This window comes from Pseudochaenichthys georgianus, chromosome 18, assembly GCF_902827115.2.
Source record: "Pseudochaenichthys georgianus chromosome 18, fPseGeo1.2, whole genome shotgun sequence".
Taxonomy (NCBI): Eukaryota; Metazoa; Chordata; class Actinopteri; order Perciformes; family Channichthyidae; genus Pseudochaenichthys; species Pseudochaenichthys georgianus.
In genome coordinates, this window is record NC_047520.1 from 17,249,514 (window position 1) to 17,276,246 (window position 26,733).

General features: G+C 44.5%; 1 protein-coding gene across 7 annotated transcripts in view; it reads left to right on the forward strand.

Annotated features, from left to right (window-relative positions):
* Positions 1-26,733, forward strand: part of ppargc1a (peroxisome proliferator-activated receptor gamma, coactivator 1 alpha) — a 266,607-nt gene that overhangs the window by 214,752 nt on the left and 25,122 nt on the right. For 4 of the 7 annotated variants that reach the window (XM_034106036.2, XM_034106040.2, XM_034106037.2 and 1 more), the window contains exons 1-2: positions 14,521-14,732; positions 17,222-17,401. In XM_034106036.2, coding sequence (XP_033961927.1) covers positions 14,685-14,732; positions 17,222-17,401 — 228 coding nt within the window. In that variant the 5' untranslated portion in view covers positions 14,521-14,684. The other 3 variants (XM_071206507.1, XM_071206508.1, XM_034106038.2) reach the window with 2 other exon arrangements.

Genomic DNA, 26,733 nt, shown 5'->3' on the forward strand with positions numbered 1-26,733 from the left:
TTTATATTTTCTGTAGGATTTGTTCGCCTGAATTGCAGACACATTAAAGGCTTGCCCTCTATGAAACCAACAGTGGTTTATTTATTTTAATATTTGTTTATGTATAAGTAAATGCCAAGATGTTGAAGCACGGAAAGGAAGTTGCAATAAAGATTTTAAAGTTATTTTACGCTCTGTATGCCGTTAAATTGCCAGCTTTTATGCAAGCACTTAAAGAAGTTTAAGAGCTGAAAGCAGATGAAGTGTCTGTTTATGTGTAAGTCATAAAAGTAGTTGAAATGTCAGAGGCTCATCAGAATCTCCTTAAATATCTATAACATTGGAAAAAGTTGGCGACTTTGCTCAATGCTCCCACACGTTTCTATTTAGGGAAGAACTCACTAATCATGTTTGAATTGGTGTGTCTCAGCAGCCATTAAATCACACTGCTATTATACAGTACTGTTTCACTGTTAAACATAATCACGCCCTAGTTTCATCACGGGAAGTATTTATTATGAAACAATCCTGTAGTGTGTTCTTATCAATGAATGCAATTTAGTGAATTCATGTTATTGACTCGCTAATCGTATTCAAGGTCATGATCCACTATAAATAAAATCCATAAAAAAGGAACCTTGTAAACAACAGTGGACTCCTTATCTTATACTTGGCAGCGCAGTGGCTCAGATACATATAGGAAATGATTTATCTTCCATACCATGTGGCCACCTCCTGATGAGAAACCACATTTTACCATGGAGGTGTTCTTTTTGTGTGTGTCCTCCTCGGCCTGTTTACTCCCGCTGACTGTGGGGCCGAGGGGAAATTGAGGTTAATTATTATTACGGTAGGGAAATGTTGACAGCCTTACATAGCGGAGCCTGTCGTAGTGGCAAAACGAGTCGCAGGAAGACACCGTAACTCACGCCTGTTTATACGGGAGGCTCTCCAGCGTCTCACTTCGCCTCATGTTTGGACCGTAGTGCTACTTTGTGTACCATATATCAGTTCATTATGAGCGTGGCCTCATTATCCATTTATGTGGCTAGTGCTCTTATCCCTCGTGGCTTGGCATGGACATGAAAATATAATTGCTTATAAGTTATTCTAAAATGACCACTGTTACAACTGCTGTGTTAGTTTATATCCCCACCCCCTCTGAACGCCACTTCAGACATGTAGCTATACAACATACAGTAAGACCGGTAGAAGTACTGATACCACAGTGTAGAAATACACTATGAAAGTGTAAAAGTACTCATTCAACAGCCCAATTCGGATTAATATGTATTGTATTATTTGTATTCTAATTATTGATGCATTCATGTGGTCATCACCTGAATCCTGCAGGTTATATTGTGAATGTTGCCAAGGGATCAATACATTTTAAGCTTTAATAAAACATGATCAATAATTTTTTTGTATACTTTTTGTATTACTAAACTTTATCTTAATCTTCATTGTAACTTTTGACTGGCGATTTGTATGCCAATTATCTTTGAAACAATTATTTGGTTGATGAAATGTAAAGAGGTGTGAAAGATGTCTATCCCAGTATCTACAAATACAATCGAAAAAAATCTATATATTTACCCGAATGATAAAACAAACAGAAAAGCAGGAAGTTGCAATATTTGAGGGGCTCAAAACAGTATTTTCTGACGCTTCAGCAGGTACAACTTGATTATCAAGAACATTTGCAATACTTTGTTTCTGTTGATTGACTTATCTTTGCAGCTCTAAACTAAAGTTGTCAAATAAATATTGTGAGAAGTTTTACCTTGAAATTGTACTAGAGTAGAAATATTAAATGGCAGGAAATGGAAATAATCAAGTACCCTAAATCTCTACTTTAGTACTTAGTACTTAGTTACTGTGAAGTAGGCAAGTAAAGTGTAACATCTACTCTAACATACGTCAATGTTTTATCACTGACGCATGGCCTCCTTCCAAACCCATCTGTTGAAATGACTCCCAGAAATGTCTCCGTCATGTGTGTCTTGTGTGAAGGGCGTCTATAGATGATGGCACAGATCCAGCGGCCCTCACGTGAGTATGTGCTAGATTTAAACCTGAGAGGTTTCAAGAAGTTGTTGCTATGGGACGATACGATGCAAGCTATTCTGTCCGTCCCTTGAGCGATCATCAAAGTCTTAAAGAGTATGCTCATGTGATCGCTACTTGCTCTAACCTACTCGGGTTGCAGTTGAAAGCATGCTTCTATGGCTTGCATCTTAGCACTTCTCCTTGAACCCCCCTCGCCACAACCGTCGTAATGATGTCATGACAGATGCCTTTTATTGCCTTTGTAGTACACCAACAAGTACATGAGCAACATAATACAACACAAATACGCCGAGTAAGCTTCATTTTATGTCGCATGCTTGTTGACTTACAATTTATATCACATTGGTAGTGTTTCGTATTATCCTTATAGATCATTTTCTAGTCTATATTAGGATGATGGATGCCTTGACATAGGAATTGATACCTCAGAGATGATTATCTGCAATAGATAGAACATTAACAGATTTTCTTTCCATTATCAGGCGGCAGCCAGATTAAATCTTGTCATCTTCCAATTCCATATCTATCTCAGTGCTATGGACTACATCCTGGATCATATAGGGCTTTGGCTGCCGGAGGAATATTTCACATTTGTGGCCCATTGCGCTCAGATTAAGCCAAAAGTACCTGCTGTAATTGCTGTGTGTTATAGATTGTACACAAGGCTACCCGCGCTAAATACAGCATGTTTAGATTAATGTGAGCGTTCAGCGTTAGTGCATTTTTAATGAGGACTGGAGGCTGACTACTTTTCTATATGATGAGGCACATTTCCCCTCCGTTTGTGACACTGGCACGACACGTGGCGCCCGCCAGCTGGTATCCAGTGTGAAGCCAGGAGAAGGCTGGTAAAGTGCATCCCAGCCTGCAATGACAAGCAAACAAACAAGGCTCTCTGCTTCTTTTTTCTTTTCTTTTCTCAGGGAGGCAGTGCAGCTTGAAATGCACTGTCTGAGATGTAAATACACACATTCTCTCTCACACACGCAAGCAGAAGGAGCACTGTGCACATGGATGGTTTGGTACTTTTCCACCTTCACACACAAGACCCTTTGGCACACACACACACACATAAACAGAGCTTATCAAAAAAACAAGAGTGTACAGCCCGATATGTTATAGGATACAGCGTGTGACCCCCGCATCTACATTTGCATGTGGAGTGCAGCGGAGTACGGAGAGTCGAAACAGCAGAGAAGATAACCCCAAACATTCACTCTAAATGTATTCCCGGATCCTATTCCATCTCACTGAATTAATGCTTTAATCTCCCCCTCTTTGTTGCATGTGTACTTGGGCTCAGGGTGTGTGTGTGTGTGTGTGTGTGTGTGTGTGTGTGTGTGTTTGTGTGTTTGTGTGTGTTGGGAGAGGTTGGGGGTGGGGGATTATATTCCTCCGCAGCCACTGTTTTACTTTTTAGAATGAAATAATGTACCAGCGCGGACCGGAGGTGGAGAAATTGCACTTTTTGCCATTTTCCTCTATTCAAAGTCGCAGCAATAGTCTCCATCAGTTCTGCTGTCTATGCATTTCTCCTCCACAAAAGAAAAAGCTAGTATTCTTTAATGGAAGATTACCTTCAAAATGCAAGCTTAAAAGATTATGCGCTTTCATATATGTCTTTGAGGTCCATTATTCGATGTCATTTCTTGAACATTCTCTGCCTTTACTTTCCCAGCGCTCCTTCTCTTTCGTTTGTATCTTTAATTCACCTTTATCTGTTCAAATAGAACTCACCTGCTCATATTGTGCAGCTTTTCTTTATGTCAGACCTGTGACTTGAGGTACTGCATCTTTGATCCTGCGGCTCGCTCTGCATGCACTCCCACCAACATGTCCGCTGACAGACCCTATTCATAATTTATTCCAGTCTAAAATGAAAAATCAGACGTGTGCCGGGGGAATATTCATCTTCCCTCCACCGTCCTGCCACCTGACTCCTCGCTTTATGAATTATTTTGACTATTGGTAATGATGTCCTGTGTTGGTAGGCCATTACAGGAGCGGGACTTAATTCGCCCATTGTTAATTAATTGCTTCATTCTTAGCGGGAGTAATAAAAATGCTATTAAGTAAAATACCTCAGTCATTAACCTAACTTTGTTAATATGGGTATCAGTGGGGCTCGATAAACAAAAGCTGTAGTGCCTACCGCCACACAGGGGTAATTAAAAATGCACAGTCATTAATTATACAGGATGGAAGATTGTCCAATGAGTTGGAGTCTTGTTGACTTCACACAAGTTTTATCCGGACTTCCTGCTGTTTATCTGCAGTGCTCGAGTCTATAACCAACACATCCTGTAATTACACAAAATGAAGTTCTTGCTGTACTTTCAAGCTGATTTGCTTTTATAATTATTCAACCCACAGTTGGTGAGATTTCCCCGGTTTAACTATGAGTTGATGCTTTGCTGTTGAGTCATAATGCCGCAGAGCACACCGCTCGTTATACATTCTTGCAGATAAGCAGGAAGTACACAAACTGCTATAAAGTTGTGTTTGATGGAGGGACCATAAAGCAATTGACAGGTTAAATATCTCTTATCTCAGCCTGTACAAGCAGAGCACAGATACACCTGGTGACTGCAACACCTTTTGGAACAGAGTGGAAGTTTTCATTGTTGATCGAGTACTTTTCCTTGAAGGCGTGACTCATACAGAGACAAAAAAAGGACTGTAGTAATAACACTTAAAAACAATAATTGGGACACATTCTGGGAAGCAGCAATAAAATAATAAGTAAAGTACATTGTTGCTCATTCCAAAGCATTATAACACTCCAACAAATGACCTACTTTAAAGAAACATTTCATCCCCAAAAGGACTAATTTGTCATTGTCAAGCTAACCCTGCACCCACACATCCTTATTTAGCCGTTTTAAAGGAATAGTCAACCACAAAATGATTATCAATTACTCTGATTCGTACCCTGGATTATTTCAGAAAACGCCCCCTCAGAACACAAAGCATCCAAGAAATGTAGAAACATCTTGAAGGATTGAAGAAAATAAATGGAGGCCGCATTTAACAACACAAACAATATCAAAACATCTAAATATAAACTCTCACACAACTTGTGCCGTATGATTCCTGTCTCATTTCTCCCCACACATGACTTTGCACTAAACCTTACCATTTACAACACTTCGTCCATGGAGCAACAGACTTTTTTGGCAAATGAATGTTTAGGAAGTATTAAAGTTGTCCCGAAGAATTCAAAGTACCACATGGTGAGTAATTGCTATACAAATGGTCATTTTGTGGGTGACATTTTCTTTAAGTCCCTGCAAACAAACCAGGGAGTCACCTGAGTGGCCTGAACAACTTCTGTGTTAGTCAGTGAAGATATAAACCGTGGAGATATTCTCTTATCTGTTCACGAGACAGCGTTGACAGGAACCACTCGCAGAAGGAGGCCTTGAGTTGAACATGGCCACATTTCTGCATCTCCAGCTTCCTTGTTTTCCTCCTCTTCACTATCTCCCCTTTCCCCTACTTTTTCTTTCTCCCCCCGTCTCCACCTTGTCACATTTCTGAAGAACTGGCTACACAGGTGTGAAATTGATGTGATGAAAAACAACTGGGATATCTCTATGAGCCATTTGCTTTGCCGTTATGGCCACCCTCCCCCCCCCCCCCCCCAGCGGGGACCGGGGCTTTCTGTTGCGAATGGGGGCATACTGCAAATTAGCCAGCAGCTATCTGAGGATACCAGCCAAGTGCATCGCTGACCTCCATCCCTGCCAATTCCCCCCCACCTCCACGCCCAGCACCAGCCCAACTTCTATGTCAGTGCTTTAGTTTGTTTGTGTTTGAAATTCTCCTCGAAGCATTCTCGATCTATTATAATCTGCTTTGGCACGCCTTTAATATTCCCTGAGTCAATTGAATTTACAGAGAGAAGGCAGCACAGGTTTCTCTCTCCTAGTGTTGCTTCTTAATGTTATTTATGGCTGCATATACTCCAAGTAACTTTGAAATAATAATAAATAGGTGCACGCTACGTTTCATTAGAGCTTAGATAATGCATCGTGGTGGTGAATTTCCCTTTTATAACGCTCTTCTTTAACAACCGAGGAAATAGACAGTGCAAGGGCAAATAGGAAAACTCTCCCCTCCGTTATGTTCATCCCAACATCTCCCACATGAGCCATGAAATCGGGCTCTGACTTATCCCGCAGCTCCACGTTTACAAGGAGAGATAAGGGCAGTTCAGACCTATTGTTGCAGCCCCAATGACCCTAAACATGAAAGGGCATCTCGGCCATCTCCCATTGTGTGCAGCCACAGTATATATTGAGCCGCGCAAATCCATCCTTTTGTGTGAAGTGAAAAGAGAGCGGCCTCTTAATTAAGCAAGCGAGAATAAGTGACTTCCTACGTGCATAAATGAATACGCAAGAAAGTAACTGTGTCATCCTGGATGTGGATAAATGAATAAGTTGCTGAATGCAAGCGGCGGTAAGTGGGTTAGCATGTAAATAAATGAATAAGTTAGCAAATTAGTGTTTAAGTGTGTTAGCATGTAAATAAATGAATAAGCGAGTGAATTACAATGCGAGGGAGTAAAGACATTAAGGAAGCGAGAGTGTCAGCAGAGTAAAGGAAGTTATCTCTGGAAAAAAAAAAAGGCCTTTGAGGTTGTTAAAGCGCCGCTTGTTGCCGGGCGGAACGACGAGTACATCTGGCTCGCGCTTGTCATATTTCCTCATGTACAGATGACATGCCAATTACTCCTTAATTACACGCGTCATCTGGACCAAAGTGCCCAATGCCAGCGCTGATTAATCCTGTTTATTGTGGCGGTGATGACAGTCCCGGTGGACACAGAGCAGCACAGAACACACAGCCATGGGATTATGAGAGGGACGGGGGGGGGGGGGGGGGGGGCCGGGCTCCACTGATTGAATGACTGGCTGACAGTTAATCTCACTCTTGATTTCCACCGCTGATGATCAGATATCAAAATAAATAAGTGATGGAAATCGTCTTATTTCAAGACAGTGGAAATGGCTTCGGGCACGACGGCGTTTGAGTGGGGGGGAAACTTCTGTTGCCAAAAACACTGACTCACGAGGAAAATCAACATTATTGCTCAGCACAATCTGCATTATGCTTACACACAGCTTCATGCTGATGGGAAGCTGCCAAGTCGTTTGAATATCACATCCAGTTTAAATCTCCATTTTACACACATCGATTACTTTATTTCCTCCCAACAAGAGAGATTGTAAAAAAACACAGTTTATGTCCAAAGGTCATGAGGGCAATGAGTTAATGTGGAAGAATCTCTGCTGGTGAAAATCTAGACCTTCCTGTAAATGAATACACATGTGAGCCAGATAGGCATCGTAAGCAGGCAGATCTTAGAGCGTGACCGGAGTATGCGGGGGAGGCAAGGTGGTAACCGTGAGATCGGCTCTGAGATAGTGGACACGGTGCAGGGGCCCGGTGTCAGGAAAGGGGACAGCGGGGGGTTCAGGGAACATCTTCATATCAGGGTGAGGTGTTCGCTCGCCTACCATTGGTCTGACCCTTTGTTAAGTATTCACTTCCTGTCCCCAATCACTCCTCCCTTGTACTTAGCTTCCATCTTCCTTCCCCTCCTTCCATATCTGCCTCCGACTCAAGCCCCTTCTTTGTCCAAATCTTTCTATCACTCACATAGGCTCACTCCCTCATGCTTTTGTTACTCCCTGCCACACTCTCTTTCACCATTAGCTCCATCTCCATCCATCTGCTCCTTTTGTCTCTTTGCTCTTTTCCTCCAAGATGCCTTGGCAAAAATGGGTATTGACTGTGCCTTCTCTTTCCTCTCATCGCGGCTGCGCTTTCCTTTTCTTCTCGCCATCACTGTGCGCTCCAGCAGCACTGTACATGCTCCTTTTAGGAGGTGATGTGACGAGTAGTAGAAATGCACCCTGTAAGGGGGAAAAAGGTGATGATACAATCAGTTTTATTGTGCCGTAAGGATTTTTTCAGGCTTGTGGTTATACACCCTGTATGCAGGCTGTATGAAAGAATTGCAATTCGCATGCATTTTTCTCCCTCTCATTCCCCTTCTCCTTCTCTTTTCATTGCTCAAAATAATTAGACTGCCGTCTGGACTCAGGGGTGTAGCGTTTCTGCTCACGTGTCCATGATACAAGAGCAAAAAGGAAATAAAGAAACTGGTTGTGCTGCTCCAGAAATTTCTACCTGTGTGTTACCCAGCACCCCCCCCTCGGCCGCGCCTCCTCTCTCCCCTGATGCTGCTTTAACATGGAGTTCCACGAGGCACAGCGCACTTCAGCTGACCTAATTCTTCCCTGGCGCTCCTCCACTGCTAAGAGTACATAAGGACTGCGCTGTCAAGGTATTCAGCCCTACCTCTCTATTATTTTAGAAATCAAGCAACATCTGTTGTGCTCTGGGCCCTCCTCGTGACTCACAGCAGGTTTTATGCAGTTTGCAGAAAGATGCACCAAAATGTGCCCGTAGCTAGTTATGAGATCTCATTAATGCACTTTCCACATTCTCGAGTTCATGTCGACTCCTGCTGCTGAGTCAAAACATGGATTTTGTTATATATATTGAACCATGCTTTCCACAATCCAAACATGGTTTAGTGAGCATCAGAAGAGAGGTCATTCATGTAATGCCTGTTCATTACAGATTACACCGCAGCACTCATCATGGCTTCTGGCTCACTTAGTTTATATTCAACTTTGGAAGAACCTCACTGGATATTCAGCAACATTTCCATGTGCCCTTTCAGTAGAGACATATTCTCCTGCACCTCCTCCACACATCTCATGTCCTCCGTTACATTGCCGGGCATGTGTGGAATTTTATAGCAATTTCAAAGTTTGGGTTTGTAGCATTCCAAGTCTTGTTTATGTATGTGCGTTTGCAACCCGAACCCTTGTGGTCTATACATTTGAATATTCCTGGTGAGTGCTATACCCTCACAAGTCCCTGCCCACAGCGCTAGTTAAGCACAATTCTCCACCAAGACTTATTACACACCAGGCCTGTGCTCACATGCATGTTGCATGACTGGCTGGTGGTTTTAAACAAGCCCAATAACAGCCCCAAAACACACGGCTCCGACGGGAGACTCCGACTCGCCGTGTGACCGTAATATTATTCATCTGTGGCTCTTCTGAAGCCAGAGATGGAGCGGGGACGGGGAGGGGCGGGGTGCTTCCTGTGTGGCACCCCCAGGCTCCTCTTTGTGTGTACCTGCCCCTGCATGGGACTGATGCTATTCTCAGCTCCAAGGCTAACTGGCCCTAGCCTCTTCATGCCATTTGCCTTAATAATGTGGGCCGGCCTCTCTGCGGGGGAATTGGCCGGCGTCCTGCGAGCGGCTAAATGACACAGTGGAGTTCATTGATGGAAAGGATTACACGCCTGCACGCAGGGCGGCAAGGCGAAGGGTTTCTCTGAAGGGCACTACAAAGAGAGGCGCTGTAAAACCATCACAGGGGGAGATGCACCACCTTACTGTATGTCAGAGGGCGACTGTGTGCATCATTTGTGGCGCCACACTGTTATTCTTTTTGCCTATAATGCGTGAGTTAGGAAACTATGGAGGCCTCGGATATATATGGACCGTGTGAGCGATCTTCTGTAGCAGTGATAGGAATAGAGAAATAGCATGGATGTCATATTATATGTCATAAAAGTATATGTAAAATATCCACGTATATACAGTATAGACTGGACCTTTACAAACGAGGAGAAATGTGTAATTGCAATGAAGGTAATGTGTGTGCACTTGCTCTGGTGTCCTAAGTAGTGTCTGCGTTGTCATAAATTAACTATTAATCCAGTTTTCGGCCACATATTTTACCATACCATTTTTAGATCTCTATATTTTAAACAAATGAAGGATTTTAGTCTTGAGATGTCTGGATCTTAAGTTAACAAGCTGAGCAAACGTTAGCAGCAGCTGGGCTTGAAGCACTACCAGAATGACCGTTCATCAGCAAAACAGCATCAGTGACGCACTGATTGTTCAGTTGGAACTACTTTTTTCATTGTTTTTAACATTTGTAATTAGTGGTTACATTTATTTTGGAGAGTAGGAGACCTATGAGGGTAATTTTGTACGGGTAGCAAACCTCCTCAAGTTCTCTCTGAAACAAACGGAACAAACGCTAGCGGCAGCCGAACAGCATGCAGGCAAAAACTATTTTTGCGACAAATTGCTATTTAAAAAAAAAATATTTATCTGAAGAGGACAGAGTTAAAAAAACTCGAGACCAAGAAAAGCCAAAGACTACAACTCCCATGATCCAACGCTGCTTTCACGACTTAATTTTTGGGGGATTGAGAGACCATAATGGCAATTAATCAAATAATGCGTTAATTCTCTAAATGTTGTTATTTAGTCCTTTTAATGAATAAAGTGGTCTGAAGTGATCATTTGACCCCACATCAGCTCTTTATATCTGCACCATGTATCAATTTACATTTCCTGTTGCCAGCTTTGTATGGCATTACATCCAATGATATTGTATAGCATCTGAGTACGGTGAAATGTGGCCGCTTCTTCCGCTGTCGCCTAATAAGGAGAAAACAATATGACTTGTCGAGGGGAAAAATCATCCAGGCTACAAAGATCTGATGGAACGTCAAATGACAAGCGGGAGAACAAAGCATAAGCTGTCTTCTAACAGTCTCGGACAATAAATGGAGAGATGTAACACTCTGTTTTACCTCTGCCCTCAATTAATTCCTATGAATGCAGCCACCATGTTAAAATGGCCAGATGCTAGGATAGATTCGGTTTGGGAGCAATGACATGCAACAAAGTGATATGAATCATCTCCCCCCCCCCCCCCCACCCCCAACATATCTCAGGGCCGCTGACACAATTTATGGAAAAAGGAAAACAAGACACCGCCACTTGAGTATAGATGGACTGTCAAACACGACAGAAAGAAACACCGTCAGGCACTATTGGAATTACACCACACTACAGGATCAGCTCGCGTAACGGAAATGTTAATATTAGATTCAATGCGAGAGCAGAAATGCAAACGACTCTGTACCATGAGTCAGGCCACGTTGAATATTCAAACAAAGCTAATTATCCGTGGATTAGCCCCATTTTAGCGCTGAGAGCTCCACTTGTCAGCTGACTCTTGGGAGGAATTGTTTAATCGTGAAGACCCTTTGCTCGCTGAGAAATGCCAGCAGCACAACCCCGACTCGAGCAAGTCTGACTGTCTGCACGTGGAATCTTCTGCGTGCATACAGAAAAGATGTCGCATTGCATTATTTGTGAGTTGTGAGTTGCAATTAAACAACAGTCACTTTCAATTAGTTTGGGTTCTAATGGTTCCGTTTGAAGTACATGTGTCTGCAAGGTCTCAATATTCAAAGGGGTTTCAAGATGTCAGGTCCAGCATATGACAACATGGTATGCATCAAATGGGTGTGAACAACTTTTCACACTCATCCTATAAATTCAGCCCCTTGAGACATGATATCTATAAGAGTGGCTAAATGCAAGAGGGGTGTGAAAGAAAGACCCAAGGTCGTTTTTCTGAGTAGAATGATGGACACGCAGAGATGTCGGCCCAACTATCTCCTCTGATGTGGATTACTAAACACTGTTTCTCATTCCGCACCAGTCTGTGACAATCTGCCCAAACGTACCCCCTAGCATCACTGCAAGTGAAACAAAAGCCGTGGCATTTCAAAGATGACGTGTTTCTCAGAATGGCTGCAGAATCCCCCTGTTTTCCTTTTGATATGATTCCTATATCTACAAATCTCTGCCACTGCACACAAAAATATCCTGCCTCCAGCAAGAATGTGTTTGCAGAAAGAAAGAAAGAATCAAAGGCCATTCAAGAAAGGAAATCATAACATTATATCTATATTTAGCCTGCCTTGTCTTAATTGGCATGAAGAGTACAATCAGATAAGCCTTTTGACTGTGACTCGCACGCCGCTTCAGGAGAGGGAGAAATATCGTTTACCAGCACAGATCTGCTGCCAAGACTCCCTTATTTTCTACGTTTGCAAGTCTGTGTTCATAATTGTGCTATTACTCTGACCAGTAGCTTCTTTATTTGTAGTTAGCTACATCTGTGGGACACATGAACACCACGTAGAGCTTCTTTTACCTATACTTCTTCATCTCAGGAAGAAAAGTCCCTCAGTAAAAATGACAGCAAAATCATTTGAGTTGTTGTATTCACCACCATGGCCATCTTTGCAATCACACTCCCCCACATTTCCTCTTTAAAATAAACATCCCAGGTGATTCAAACTCATTAAAACAATGAGTAATGCAGTTGCATGGCAACATGCTGTTCGGCTGCCGCTAACATTAGCTCAGTTTAGTTCTCTGACAACCTTATATCTAGACATCATATGACTAAAATCTTTCATCTAGGTAAAATATACAGTTGAAACCCACCCACATTTGAAAAAGGGAATGGCAGAAAAGGTGGCTTAGAACTGGAAAAATACATTTAAACCAAAAAAGTGGATTTCCAAATTAACATTAACATATTGGAGACATTTTAATGCATAAATGTGACATATTATACATTTACAAATCATTTTTTTCTCAGTGTTTTATATTTGCCGCAGTCTCAAAGCCGAGCCCCATGTCACTTCCATGTTTCCCCCTATATTATGTCTCAGTGTAACTGGTCCATCTGGGCTCTGTGAGGTCACTGAACACACCACCTGTTCAGATTGGGTCTCGCCGTTGCTTCTGGGTAGCATCTCTGGGCGCGCGAGGAGAGGCAGATGTGTAGATTTAGTGGCACAAAGGCCCTCAGATACCCATACGTATAACACACACACACGCGTGTGCGCACACACGCGTGTGCGCACACACACACACACATACTAATGTCTTACTGCACTGGCATGCTCAAACACAATCTGTACATTCCAGTCTCACAACCCTTTTACACGTTTCTGTGCAATTTTGTGTTTAATGACACTTACTGTATGCGGTTCACTAATTTAAGGAGACAATTGCTCCTTGCATGCAGGTGGACTTAATGGCCTTACAAGACTCAAAATTGGATTGGAGTGTGTTTCTTAACACAGAAATACTTGCTTATTTCCTGAAAATAAAACCAATTAACTGTTGATATTCTTTTAGATGTATTTGTTAAAGCTCTAATTTGACAGTGTAGCTTTAGAATCACATTATTCATGAGGAAATCCCTACCTGGTGATATTTACTTGTGTGTTACTGTAAGTGTAGCAGATCATAGGAAACAATCGTGCTGCAGTCAGCCCGTCAGTCTACGCAACAGAAAGCTCTCTTTGTTTGAAATGTCCACAAAGCTTTTGTTTTTATTTTACCAGGCTACTGTTGCCTATACACGTCCTGTTGACACTGTATACACGCTTCATACTGCCATCTGTCCTTTTTATTGCGTCTGAATGGACACAGAAATACTTTCCAAAAGACTGAATTACGCTCTTTGATACTCTACGCCAAACGGGCATTTCAGGTTACTCGCTCTGACGGGAGTTAATCAAAAAATGGAGCAAACAATGAAAACTAATTAGCTTGTAAACGTGCGATAGTTTAATGAAACATAAATTCCTATGTGCTCTATCGTTGATGCGAGAAACATCTTCAATTATAGACTACATCTTTAACCGTGGCACTGTTATAAACCCATTTTAATGATAAAGCTTACCAATTTATTTCTGGAAGGACATCGTGTTTATATTATTATCTACATTATATTTTCTGATTGCGCATTCCTGCAGGACTCCCGGTGTGCGCTGACACATTTACAGCAACAGCTTTACAGTCACTTTTTGGGGGAGCTTGAAAAGATCCGGGGCTTCAAAGATCCCCCCCCCCCCCCCCCCCCCCCATATCCAACCCGGAGACATGACTGATGATAGGCCGTCATTTCGAGACAAATTATGGCACGGACCTCGCCAAAAAGAACATTGATTGTGAATGTCCGCATATATTCCTGACATTCTTCTAGTTTAATGATGAAAAACTACAGTACAGGTAGCAGATTTACACTAATTTGGTCCACAGATTGGCTGCAATGTGACGTCCACACTGCAAAAAATGCATGATTTTATACATATTTCTTAAACATTTTTACATAAAAAAAAACTGAAATCATGAGCTTGTTTCAACTCAAATCTTGATTCTGAGAGAATTTCATGTAAAAAATATCTAATAACTTACTAGAATTAAACAAAAAAGCAGTCTATTTCTTCGTTACATTTCCCGAAAATAATGTCTACGCGCAACTTTATGAATATATATGTAATGGAATATATATGTAATGATTGTATGGATAGATAAAGCATGCTGTGGTTTTAGGTTGGACATTTCTTGCAGTGCACAGAGAGGATTTTACTATGTGCGCAGGCAGACCCCGCCTGCTCTGTGCGCGTCACTGGCGAGTAGTGTGGAGCCGGAGTCACTCCCCTGCCTACTTTTAATAGCTTTGTCATGTGATGGAAAGCAGTTGTAAGACAGGTGCCCTCGGTTCATTCTCGGCGAGGGGCAGCATTAGCCTGTGTGAGAGCGAGTGGGAAGCGCGTGTGGATTTCTTTTTTACTTGATTTCTTTCTTTTTTCTTTTTTTTCTTCTTTTTTTCTTTTTCGGACCGTCATTCAGTGGCTGGATGGCGTGGGACAGGTGTAACCAGGACTCTGTGTGGAGAGAATTAGAGGTGAGCGCATCTAAAAAAAATCCGACTTGTATCATCTTTTCTAGCCCTGTGGACTTTCTTTTTTCCCCCTGGACCCGTTGGACAGCACTGGCTACAGTGATCTCCACATATTCTCTCTCTCTGCTGCTGCTGCTCCTGCTGCTCCTGGCAGTGGCGTGCCGGTGAATTTCGCGTCTGGACACAGTTGAGGATGCGGGGATATACAACACCGGAATATATGACAAGTGTGCGGAGTCTCCCTTTACTCCTCAGTTAAAGGTGTAGTTGTAATGCATGCACAGGCTCGGGACCTGCCTCTCTCGTAGGATCTGTGCTCAGTCGGAGCTGAGAGCTTGAAGCTTGCGGGTCTGCTTCCAGCCGCGGACTGTACGCGTTCCGGTGCCGAGAAGCTTTTCATGCCGAAATGACTGAAATGTCTCAAAGTCAGGTATTTCGCTGAGGCATGAAATCCACCGAAGATAAGAAACCCATTTGACGTGCTGTGTTGGGATAGGGCATGTTATTTTTTTCAAAAGCAGGAGCAAAGGTTGTGCACACTAAGGACTATCTGCCATTGCGCAGGAGAATCATAACAGTAACGGAACCGGGCACGTTTGTGTGCCAACATCCCGGCTGGCTGGAGAGCAACATCCAGCCACACTTCATCGTTTTATGTCTGCGTGAATTTCCTTGTACCTGCTGCGTATTTTCTCGTTTCATCCAAGTCGTCTTTTGAATCTTGCTTTACCTTTCCCATGGCTTAAGTGCATTCAGAAAAGGCACATCAAACGGATTCCGTGCAGCTTGTTGTGAACATTCAGGTCTACCTGGCTATAATTGGGTTCAGAAGTCTCCATCAGTGAGGCTTTCTATGTCACTACACGATGTGACTGCAGCCTGCTTGCATATGTGTTTATATGCTGCGTAATGAAAATATGAAAAACTGCCTTTATTGCATCAAAATAAGGATATGTTATTCCGGACAGTTTTTTTTAGTGATTGCTTTTCATTCAGACTCGCTTCTTTGTACTTTAATCACCGGGGCACTCACTCTGTCACTGTAGCCAGGTAGACTCCAGGAGAGACTCCCGTGTAGTAGTTAACCCAAATAATGCACTTGTTTCTTGGAGCTTCTTTTTCGACTCATTCTGTGAAATGTGTGCATGTCGACTTTTATTAAAACCCCCGCGAGATCTGTCTTCCAGGTCGTCACTAGGCTATACTTCCTTTTAATAATCTTCACCGAGCAGGTGCTCTTATGTGCGATACAGCGTAAATCATGGAGCGCTGTGGTGCGCGCTGTGGTGCGCGCTGTCTGGCGGTGCTGTTTCATTAGTCCGAGCAAGAAGTCCATAAGATAATTGGGCATAGGACGTCCAGCCTCTGAGTATCATCTCATATTTTCCATGCCGTGCCCTGTCACACTGGATCATCACAGGGGGAGCCTAAGACGCAGTGAATCGTTCCCCTCGCTCTGTACAGCATATCGGATTTGTCTCACCATCATGTATTCGTGTTGTTGCAAATCCGACGACAGATGAACTGTGACACCAGTGTCTGGCCGCTTTTTCCTGCTTGGCACAGGATCCGATCCTCAGCTCTGCCCTGAGCCGAACCCCGCTCTCAGTCTGCGGCCAAACACCCACCGGCTGTGCCCGGGGATATCTCTAGTGTCTGTCTTAAGGCCATCCTGTAGCGTGCATGACGTCTTGTCAACAACAATTACGAGTGTGTTTCTTATTATACAGCCTTAAAGATGTTTTCTTAGGCTTGGATTTGCATGTGCACAGTCAGAGTGTAAACATGCCTGACTTTCTGCCTTTTAATGATCACTGACTATATATTAAAGTGTGCTGCTCATGGTTTCCTTCCTTGTGGTTGCTTACTTAGTATAATAATGAGTATGAATTGACTGGAAACGGCTGTAACATTCAGAAAAAAGAATGGTAAATATGCCATTTGAAATAATAATATCTAGCAATATTTGCTTAGACTTGTTGCTCTTTCCCCTCCGCTGAAACACCTTGTCACATCACTGTTGATTTCTCATCCCACTTGCAGCCATGATGATTAGTGTGGGGGAGATGCAGGAACAGCTGCTACATACAGTACACATCGGCTAGATTACATAAAAGTAGCTGGTGAATAGCAAAATGTCAACAGGCAGCATTTAGTAGCAGCAGGCCAGCACCAGTGGTGGGGGGGGGGGGGGTTTAATAGGAGCTGAGCGGAAACAGGTCGCTGTGCAAACTGAGTGGACCTGCAGAACTGATCATAATCAATAGAGTTATTGTAATAAAAGTCATCAACTGGCAGACATGAATTACTTAATTTGCTGGACATGCTTTGTGTTTGGATTTCCTGTTGCTCACTCTAAGAGGCTTTTGACTCCCGTCCAGATTTGGATTCAGCCATTGTTTTCAAACTTGGCACAAATAATTCCGACGCTGATTTGCATATAAAAGAGATTTCCTTTCTGACGATCATTGTTGCTGTTGTTTTTCCTCCAGTGTGCTGCCTTGGTTGGTGAGGACCAGCCTTTCTGCCCGGACCTCCCTGAGCTGGACCTCTCAGAGCTGGATGTCAGTGACTTGGATGCAGACAGCTTCCTGGGCGGCCTCAAATGGTACAGCGACCAATCAGAGATTATTTCCACCCAGTATGGCAACGATGCGTCCAATCTTTTTGAGGTAAGTACAGCTTACAGTAGTTGTCCTTTCTATATGATTTCTTATTCATCACCTTCATCAGTATGTATGACATAGCGGTGCTGTTTTCTAGGCTATAAGGTGCTATGGAACATCTTTGCATCCACAGTGATTTCATTACATGCGCTCCCAGGGGTCAGGAGTGAGCTGGAATAAGAACACGCCTGAGCGAACACATTCTTGAATGCGAGCCAAACAAAATGCGCAAGTGTTGCCAGTTTACAAACATGCTTCAACATTGCTCCCAAGTACAAACGGGGGAGATAACAAACATAACGATACGCCCAGGAGGTCTTCTTGTGTTTGCATCCTGGCCGCGACTGGAGCCATATCTTATCAAAACTCTGAGCATGTATTTCAGCCCAGAAACAGCACACATCTGAGAGAGCGTTCCGGTAGTAAACTCTGGACACGGCGGCTGTGTTGCAAAACGCTTCTCAAAGGTTGGAGTGTAAAACTTTAATCTATCTGGCTTTCTTTTCTTTCTCCCCGTCTCCTCCTATCCCTCGCATCTGACTGTGTTTCTGTCCTCACGCGGTGACAAACGAAGTCCACAGAGGGTGATGATCTGGCCAGGGCCATAAAGCCATCGGTCTTGGGACTGGGTTGCAGTCCCCATTTCATTATAAGCCTTTATCAGTGCCAGAGATAGACGAGAAAGACTGAGATTGGATGCTTTAGCCTCGCCTCTTGAGGAAAAACCCTGTCTGAGAAGTGTGTGTTAGTCGAATGCCCCCCTGACATGTAGTCACGTTTTCAGGGTCTCTTGTTTTGGGTGTGTGTTCCTCTTTAGTGCATGGTCTTGCAGGCAACATTTGATAACAGTCTAAATTATTTCCACGTTTGACCTCCACCCTACCACAGCCACCTTTTTTAAAAGTCTCTTTAAATCACCACGCATTGTCCCTCTATGGACCACCACACACACACACACACACACACACACACACACACACACACACACACACACACACGGTAAAGGGTGCCTTAAGTACTAGCTGGTGTGACCAAGGCTCCTCTGTCGTCGGAAAGTGATATGAGAGTGGCTCTGGGGATGGATAAAAATACCATTGATAGTGTATGCATGTGATTATGTGTGTGTGTGTGTGTGTGTGTGTGTGTGATTTGAAGACACACTAGAATTTAGCACACATTGTGGACGCTGATGAGGGGACGAGCTCGGATCAAGAAGCCGTGGGGGAGTTTGTGTTTATGAGCCTGCACGTGCACGCTCATGCATGTTCAGCATCCACAGGAATGCTGTACATAGCAGTGAGCGGGTGATGTGTTCACAAACTGAACAGGCTAGCAGATATTGTATTATGCTGATGGTTTGGAAAGGCTTCTAATCAAGCTTTTCAAAGCGAGTAACACATTTCCCTGACCAGGGATTTTTTTTTCCTTCCATCTTTGGACTGTTTCTAGTCACCATATGAAGTGCTCAGTTCATCATACGGCAGGACCCGGCTAATCCTACTTAATCTGACAGGGGAAAGTTTGCCGCTCTGCGAGGATCAGAAAGCTGGGGCTGCAGCTGTACTTCCTGCGCCCCCCTGATTGGCCTCTCCACAGGGCAGAGAAGCATCCAATCAAAAACCAGCCAGATTGAAAAGCCTGCGAGTGCATTCTTTGTTTTCTTGCATTTTCCCTTCAACTCATGCATATACATCCACTTAACAAATCAGCGTGTGAGCGTGTTAAGAGAAAGCAGGTAGCAGACGATCAAGGCTGCCCTGACTTACATGTGGAACAGCTGGGTGCAGCTGTCACGCTGAGGCCTCTCTCTTAACAAAGTCCCCATCAAACCACACGCTCCCTGGAAGTCTGAACCAGCCTTTGTTTGCAGAAGTACGTCAACTGTTGAAATGATTTGCAGCTCAGAAGCGAAGACAAACGGCTTCTGTTTGTCTTGGGTTTGGGCTTTTATTCAGAGTAGAGCTCCATGTCACACACGGTAGCAAATGAGTGACTTTGGTTATACAGGACAGTAGGGATCAGAAACACCGGTCTCCCATCCGAAAAAGTCTGTTCAAAGGTTCAATTAAAACCGTTTACACCGTGTTTGGGCAGTGTACGTGTGTGTATGGGTGCAAACAGGCCCAATGTGTCTATCTGTGTATGTGTGTGTGTTCTGTTCTGTAAGCAACGTACGGTCCGGGATCACAAGCTGTCCCCTGGCTGGCCTTTTGCTCCATTCCCTGCCACTGTCCCAACTGTCCCTGCCACGAAATGTGGAGGATCATGTGCCCCCTTCCCCCCTTTTGTAACACACACACACACACACACACACACACACACACACACACACAGCCGTTATCGCTCCTGGCACAGTGCATTTGACACCCCTTCAGAACGGGCCGACCGTGAAAGTCCACTGTCTATTTTGGGCCGCAGTTGGCAGTGGTGACTGCAATAAGTTCCCATTGTACTGCCAACGATATTAGCACGGAAGCGTGACCCACGGTCTTTAGCGTCGCCGGACTCCTCTCAGCTTTCATGACGCCGTGTGATTGACAGAGATGTGGTTAGAGCTTCACGTGGGGCTCTTGCACTGGGATGCACCGCACCTCAAAGGGTCACAGACTACGTGATTATGCAAGAAAACGGGCACTCGCTTTACCTTCTGACATTTTATCGCAGCTGTACCTGTCCTGTCGTGAGATACGCCGATGACAGGCGGACAGGTGGGACAAGGGCAGATAGAGAAGAGACAAAGGGAGGCACAGAGATGGACGGAAAAGGCCAACAGATGACAAGACGGACACAAGGACAGATGGGTAGTGAACGAGATAAGGGTGGGGACCAGGGAATGCTTGGACTAGTGCCTGCTCAAATCAAAGCTCACGGATTGGAAGTAAAAGGTTGTGGGCTTTGCAGGTAGTAAAATAAGATGCCAAGGCTTAAAGCATTACTCGGATATTACAAAGCACGTGAGCGCACATATGTCGGTCATGCAATCTCTTGATATTCCTCCAACGGAATGCGCCGTGTGATGGCATCAGCATTTGTGAAGCATTATGCCGCTTTGTTTAAGCGTTTTCAGACAGATGCTCAGGCGCTCGTTGTTAACTAAAGGCAGATTAGATTGATTGGGTCATCTTTAGCGGGCTTTGATAAAACATGTTGTGATGGAATGCTTTTTCCTCCAGCAGCCCCCCCCTCCCTCCCTCGGTCACTTGTTGGCTGAAGCAGAAGTGCGCACAAAGTCACAGACCCTCTGAGAAGGAGTGTCACGCCCACACACACGCACAGCAGAGACCCGTATTGTCCCTGTTTCGACTCCCTGCTGAATGCCGGATGCATTTATTTTGCAAATTTATGCTGACATTTGAGAGTACACCGCCCACACCAGTTCACCGCTCCAGCAAAGGGTGTATGAATTATCATATTCCACTGTATAATATGATCTTCTCAAGTGAGTCTTATTAGAATACACCACACGACCCCCTCCTCTCGAGTGCCTTTCAGTTTTCCTGTGCGGATGCATTGTTTGCGCCGTCTGATGGAAGCAATCCTCCATCACTGTCGACGCGAAGGCAAAGCGCTCTCAGACCCGCGGCGATGCTGTTTCAAGATACACACCAATGAGAGGCAGCGCAGACGTATAGTACACAGATGCAGACTTGGGCTGTCCGAGCTTGTGTCATCTCGGAGCGTCTGTCAGATCCACTCACACAACAAGAGCTCTCAACCCGCCGCCCTGCAACACCGGGGGGCCTCTGCTCTCCCCCCTTCTTCATCCCCTCCGTTCTCCCTCTGTCTGTTCGCTACCCAAGGCAAAAGCATTTGTTCCCGGCTGATGGGAAGTTGGAGCTGCACTGGCTAAACAAATATATTCTGGCCTCCAACAAGTGCTTCTGCAGGGAGAAAGGCTGCAAGGAGAGAGGGGGGGGGGGAGTAAGGGAAGGGGGGGAGGGATGGTGAGCAGGGGGGGTAGGATATGCCCAAAAAAGAAATGAAGGCTCCCCTCAGGGAATGTTTTGAAAAAGAGCAAAGGAGAGTCTTTTGGTCTGGTGGCTACATCTCTCTCTGTCTCTCTCTCTCTCGCTCTCTCTCTCTCTCTCTCTCTCTCTCTCTCTCTCTCTCTCTCTCTCTCTCACACACACACACACACTCCCAGTGGGCCGGGGCCGTTGATTGAGGCATGGTTTGGTGTTCCTGCTCCAGCTGATAGCCGCGCCGCCCCACCCCCCCCCCAGTGGATCTCTCTCATCACACTGGAGCCACCGATGTGTACGTGTGCATGCATGTGTGTGTGTGTGTGTGTGTGTGTGTGTTTTTTGTGTGTAATAGAGAAGCCCGACACAAGGATCAGATGGTGGTCTTTTTCTGGCCAGACACAACACTGTCATCACTTGTGTGTGTGTGTGTGTGTGTGTGTGTGTGTGTGTGTGTGTGTGTGTGTGTGTGTGTGTGTGTGTGTGTGTGTGTGTGTGTGTGTGTGTGTGTGTGTGTGTGTGTGTGTGTGTGTGTGTGTGTGTGTGTGTGTGTGTGTGTGTGTGTGTGTGTGTGTGTGTGTGTGTGTGTGTGTGTGTGTGTGTGTGTGTGTGTGTGTGTGTGTGTGTGTGTGTGTGTGTGTGTGTGTGTGTGGAATGACTATTTTTAGTACCTGGGGTAATCTCCGCTAAGAGCCTTTCAGGGCTGTTTCACTTAAACCTGGCCAAAACACTAAGCCAATAATCCACCCCCCCTCCCATCCCGACTCTCACACAAACACGGCAACATGTTGCAGCGATGCCGTGAGATATGACCAACCTGCCTTGTATTATTTAATAGTGTTCACTTTGGAGAAGGGAGGGAGGTACAGAGGATTCCAAAGAGGAAGATGGTGTTTGCATAGATGGATCAAACAGTGACAATGACATGGATGAAAGTGATAGCCAGTAGTTAGAGAAAGGTAAGGGGATTCCTCGACAGAGAAACACAGAAAAGAGACGCCTTCAATCAGCGAGGGCCATGATTCATGCTGAAGTGATATCAGTCTTGGAGCGATAGGCTGCTTCCCCTGTCCCGGAAAGGCCAATCGATCCCAGGTGTGTCTGCGTGTGTGTGTGTGTGTTCAGTGCCAGCTCGCCCCAGCAGTGGCAGTAAACCTTGCCAGCCCGTCTGCTCTGGTAGTCTGCCATCGTCTGTCAGTCTCTCTGTGTTTGTGTCACAGCTTCCAGAGAAATGTGTTGTTGAACAATAATATTAAGATGCTAAATGATGTCTTTTTGCAATGATTTCAAAAGTTATGATAAAAGCTGTACATTTGTAAGACTGAAAGGAAGGGTTTCACTGCCCTCTCTGGTCAGAGGTGTAGCATGTTTTAGGATGTGTTGTGGTTAGAGGTGTGTTTTGTTGCACCTGTAGCTGCCAGTGACATCATGAAGTGCCGAAAGGTTAATCAGTTTGAGGCGAGAAGAAACCGATCACCTGGTTTAAACCCACTTATCCAAATCTGATTAGCTTTGTACCAACATGTTGGTCAAACACCGCCATGATGCTTCTCTTGGATTATACAGTCCAGCAACAGTGTTGTGTTATAATTAAGGTCATTTATCAACACATTCTTGGGCCGTGCTCACCGAAGTCTTGTACATACATGTGAAGGACTAGTTTTCCCTGGTTGAGTCTATTTTTAAGAGCTTTGCCATCCATGCAGAAAAAAAAACCCTCCCCATTCTAACTAAGCTTTATGATGTGCACTGCTTGCTTATAGCTTCAGCTTATTTCCCCCTTGAAGCATTTAAGTCTGCACAGGCCTCAAATAGTTCAAGAGGCTCTGCTGCTGATGCATGGGTGACTGGATGCTTGGATGACTCACTAGCTGCCCAATCAGTAGCTCCTGAGTCTCAACTGAAAGCAGAAGTTTATACCAGAAGGAAATGGCAATGTGGAAGATGGATATGGATGTGGGTTGCTAAGAAATGCTTTGGTTTTATACCCAAATACTTGCTAAACACAATGATTGGCATGCTTTATATCCGGTGAATTGAGGAATATGTGCTTTGTGAAGTGGCGTATCCAGGATACGTCTCCTGCATGTGTCTGCCATCACAGAGCTGTTGACCCCAGGAAGTCAACAGCTCTCACATGGTCTGCTTGTTACTCGTTCCAGAAGACCATGTTGTACTGTGGCCGGCCAAACCTCTTCTCACATGGCTGTGCGCAGCGTTGTACAATAACTTGATGGGCAGATTGGAAAGGGATTTCAAGTGTTGGATGCTTGTCATCAAGTGGTCAGCGGCCATTGATCATTCTGCGTCTGGCAGACAGTTCACAGTGTGGTAATGTGTGCAGGTGGGGTGGCCATGCTCGGCTAAACATAAGCTTTGAAAGGAGAGCCTATCTCAACCGAAGGCAACAAGATCAGTATTCCACGGAGAAAAGATCCTCGGTTAAGATGAAATATAGCTCAACATTCGATGTTGATGCTACGAAGAGAGATTCCAAGAGCTTTCATGCCCCCTTTATCCTTTTCTCATGGCCTGCCTCACGTCAACAAGTTGTGATTGTATCGACTTAGGTGCACCATTTCTTTGATGTGTTTTCATTTCGTTACTTGTAAAGAGAGGCGCTCCCCCCCCCCCATCGTAACCACTCACACACCACGCAAAAGCTTGTGAAGTCCTTCGTGTTTGACCACTGCGACTGCACGTGCGGCCCATACACATATGGCACTTGAAAGTGCGCATGAAAAAAACTGCTCAGATGCTCACAAAGTCATCCATGGATAAGAGGCGTGCACACGACAGTGGCAACCTCCTACCTGGATCCAGGAGCGAAAAGGCACTCGCACAGACGTCAAGGTAAAAGATAATGCGTTTATTTAGTAATCAGCAAATAGCTTGTATGCAGTGGGTAAGTGGTGAAGCCTGTGAGGCTCCGATAAGATCGTTTGCTTTCAGGTGTTTTCCCGACGCGCCACATATGGCATTGAGTGCAAATTGAATAGGGTGACCTTTTTTTGCTGCAGAATGAAATTGACTGCATTTCCCCCAAAAGATTCTGCCATTTCAATTACCATACATTTGTTTTATTGCTTTCCTCCGTCACATGCACACACATGCAAAAGATGTAGAACGAGACAATGACACAGGAACACACCTTTTGTTTGAATAGATGTAGACCACTATATGTTGTCCGCTGTACCTTGGCTCTCTCTGCGCTGGCATCCTTCCTAGGAAGACATTACGGTGACAAATGAAACACTGCAAACCCTCCATGGGCTTGGCAGGGCCTGAAAGGTCAGGAGCTGCATTTGTGTGCAGGTGTGTGTGTGTCTGTGTGCGGTTGTGTTAAAGGTGGTGTCAGCAGTGGATAATAACGTTGTGGAAAACAGGAAGTTCTGGTCCATTCTGTTCGCCACGCAAATATATGTAAATGTCAAAACCAAAAGTGACCAGAGTGTGTGGGTGTAATTGTTTTATGGACGGCGACGCTTCACTGCTGCTGGCAGACTTGCATTCCAGCCAGGAAATGTGTCCATTTAACAAGATGGACATTGGAGACAGTCTCCATGCTCCTGTTGTGTCTCTCTCCGCTCCCTTTGTTCCTCCAGCACGTTATCAACAGTGTGTTCAAAGGCCTCTTGCTTCGTGGTGCACCTTTAGAGCTGCCGACTTAAGCAAATAGCTATTTGCATGCCATTAGGCGGAAAAAGCAGAGGGAAGCACCATTCCTCATGCCATCGCTGCATCGAGCTGAATATTCTTTATTCAGGGGACCCACATCTCTGTTTCCCCCCCCCCCCCTGCTGCGGCCGTCAAAGCGAGTCAGAGTCAAAGCAATCACAGCAATCAGTGTGTCCTCGTGCCAAGCCGATTGGGGAGACCCTGCCAAAACAAAATCATTATGATAGTGTGTGATTCTGTGGTGTTAGCAAACGCTGCCTGGACCATCTGTTGGAAGGGAAACAACAGCAGCTTGGAGCAGGACTTTACATGGGGGGGTTCGAGATCGGTTATTTGGATAGTCACAATACATACATGTATATATCTACACATACATTTGTGGCTGGCGTTGGAAGCAAATGTAATAAGGAAGTGTCTCAATGGCGATCTGTTGTTAAAGAATTGGTTAGCAGTCTTAAACAGCTGGATCAGGTTTTGAGATAATGGGCCAATCAGATATCAGATGCCATTGTTTGAATAAGGAAAGTTCAGTACATTAATATCTTTTTTTTGTTGAGTTTTTCTTGTTTAAAGAAGTTAGGAAAGCAATGCTGTCAGGCGTCAAAGTATTTATTCTTACGTACAGTATTTCATTTAATGATGTCCATGTATTATTGCATTTCCTTGCACAATTATATCACTTAAACTCGTTTGTATTGCACTGTTTTACTACCTTATTTCTCTGTCTTAACTTTACTGTATGTTAAACTGTAGGTGAGGCCTGGGACTTTAATTTGTATTGCCAATAACAGCTCTGTAGATTGTGTGCACATGGCCAAGAGACCTTTGAATCTCTTAAACTTGAATTGGAAGAACGATCATGGCACAGTGAGGCTTATTAATTCAAATCTGGTGTTGGGTTGTTAACAAAAGGCAGATTTCTGGATGTATCTCCAGGTGTTTGATCTCTGGACCCATTGCAAATCTTCTGAGTTGTGTGTCTACGATATCCCAACAGAATGATGTTTGACCCAAAGTAAGACAGATAGGGCCAGGTGTGTCTGAATCTGTGCGACTGATCTCTGCAGATGTGTGACAGAGTTCAGGTGGTTAGCTTCACCCCCAGTCAAAGGATTTCTCCACATCGAGCCAGAAAAGAACAGCGCCGCTCACATCCCTTGGGTACGTGTCTCAATCGGATCTGGCCTGTGTCAGGATGTGTAACAACAGTTCTCTTCCTCTCTTTGACTCAGTGACACACACGCACAGATATCTCCTCTCCCCCCCCCCCCCCCCATCAGCTCATCTGATAGTGCTCTAGCAGTCTCAAATGGTTCCCTGGAGATGCATCATCTCTGCACACACACACACATCCTGGTCGCCGTTGATGGGTCGAACCGCTTCCTCACTGATGTGTAACTCGCATTGCCTTCCTAACTCAGACAGACATCTGGCATGTACACAGTCAGCTTCAGCAACAGCACTACTTCTTCATCCAAAGAGCTGCCATTTTGGTTTAAACGGAGGCACGGAATAGTGAATTCCTGCCAGGGCGCGAGAGTACTACATGGTGTTATCGCTAACTCAGATTGAGAATCCTGAAATCAGCTGCTCGGTGCTTGAACTGCACTCTTGTGTGCATTTAGACGCTACGGTTTAGCAATCTCCAGCGCAAAACCATCACGATAAGCCACGATATATATGATGCTGAAAGAAGAG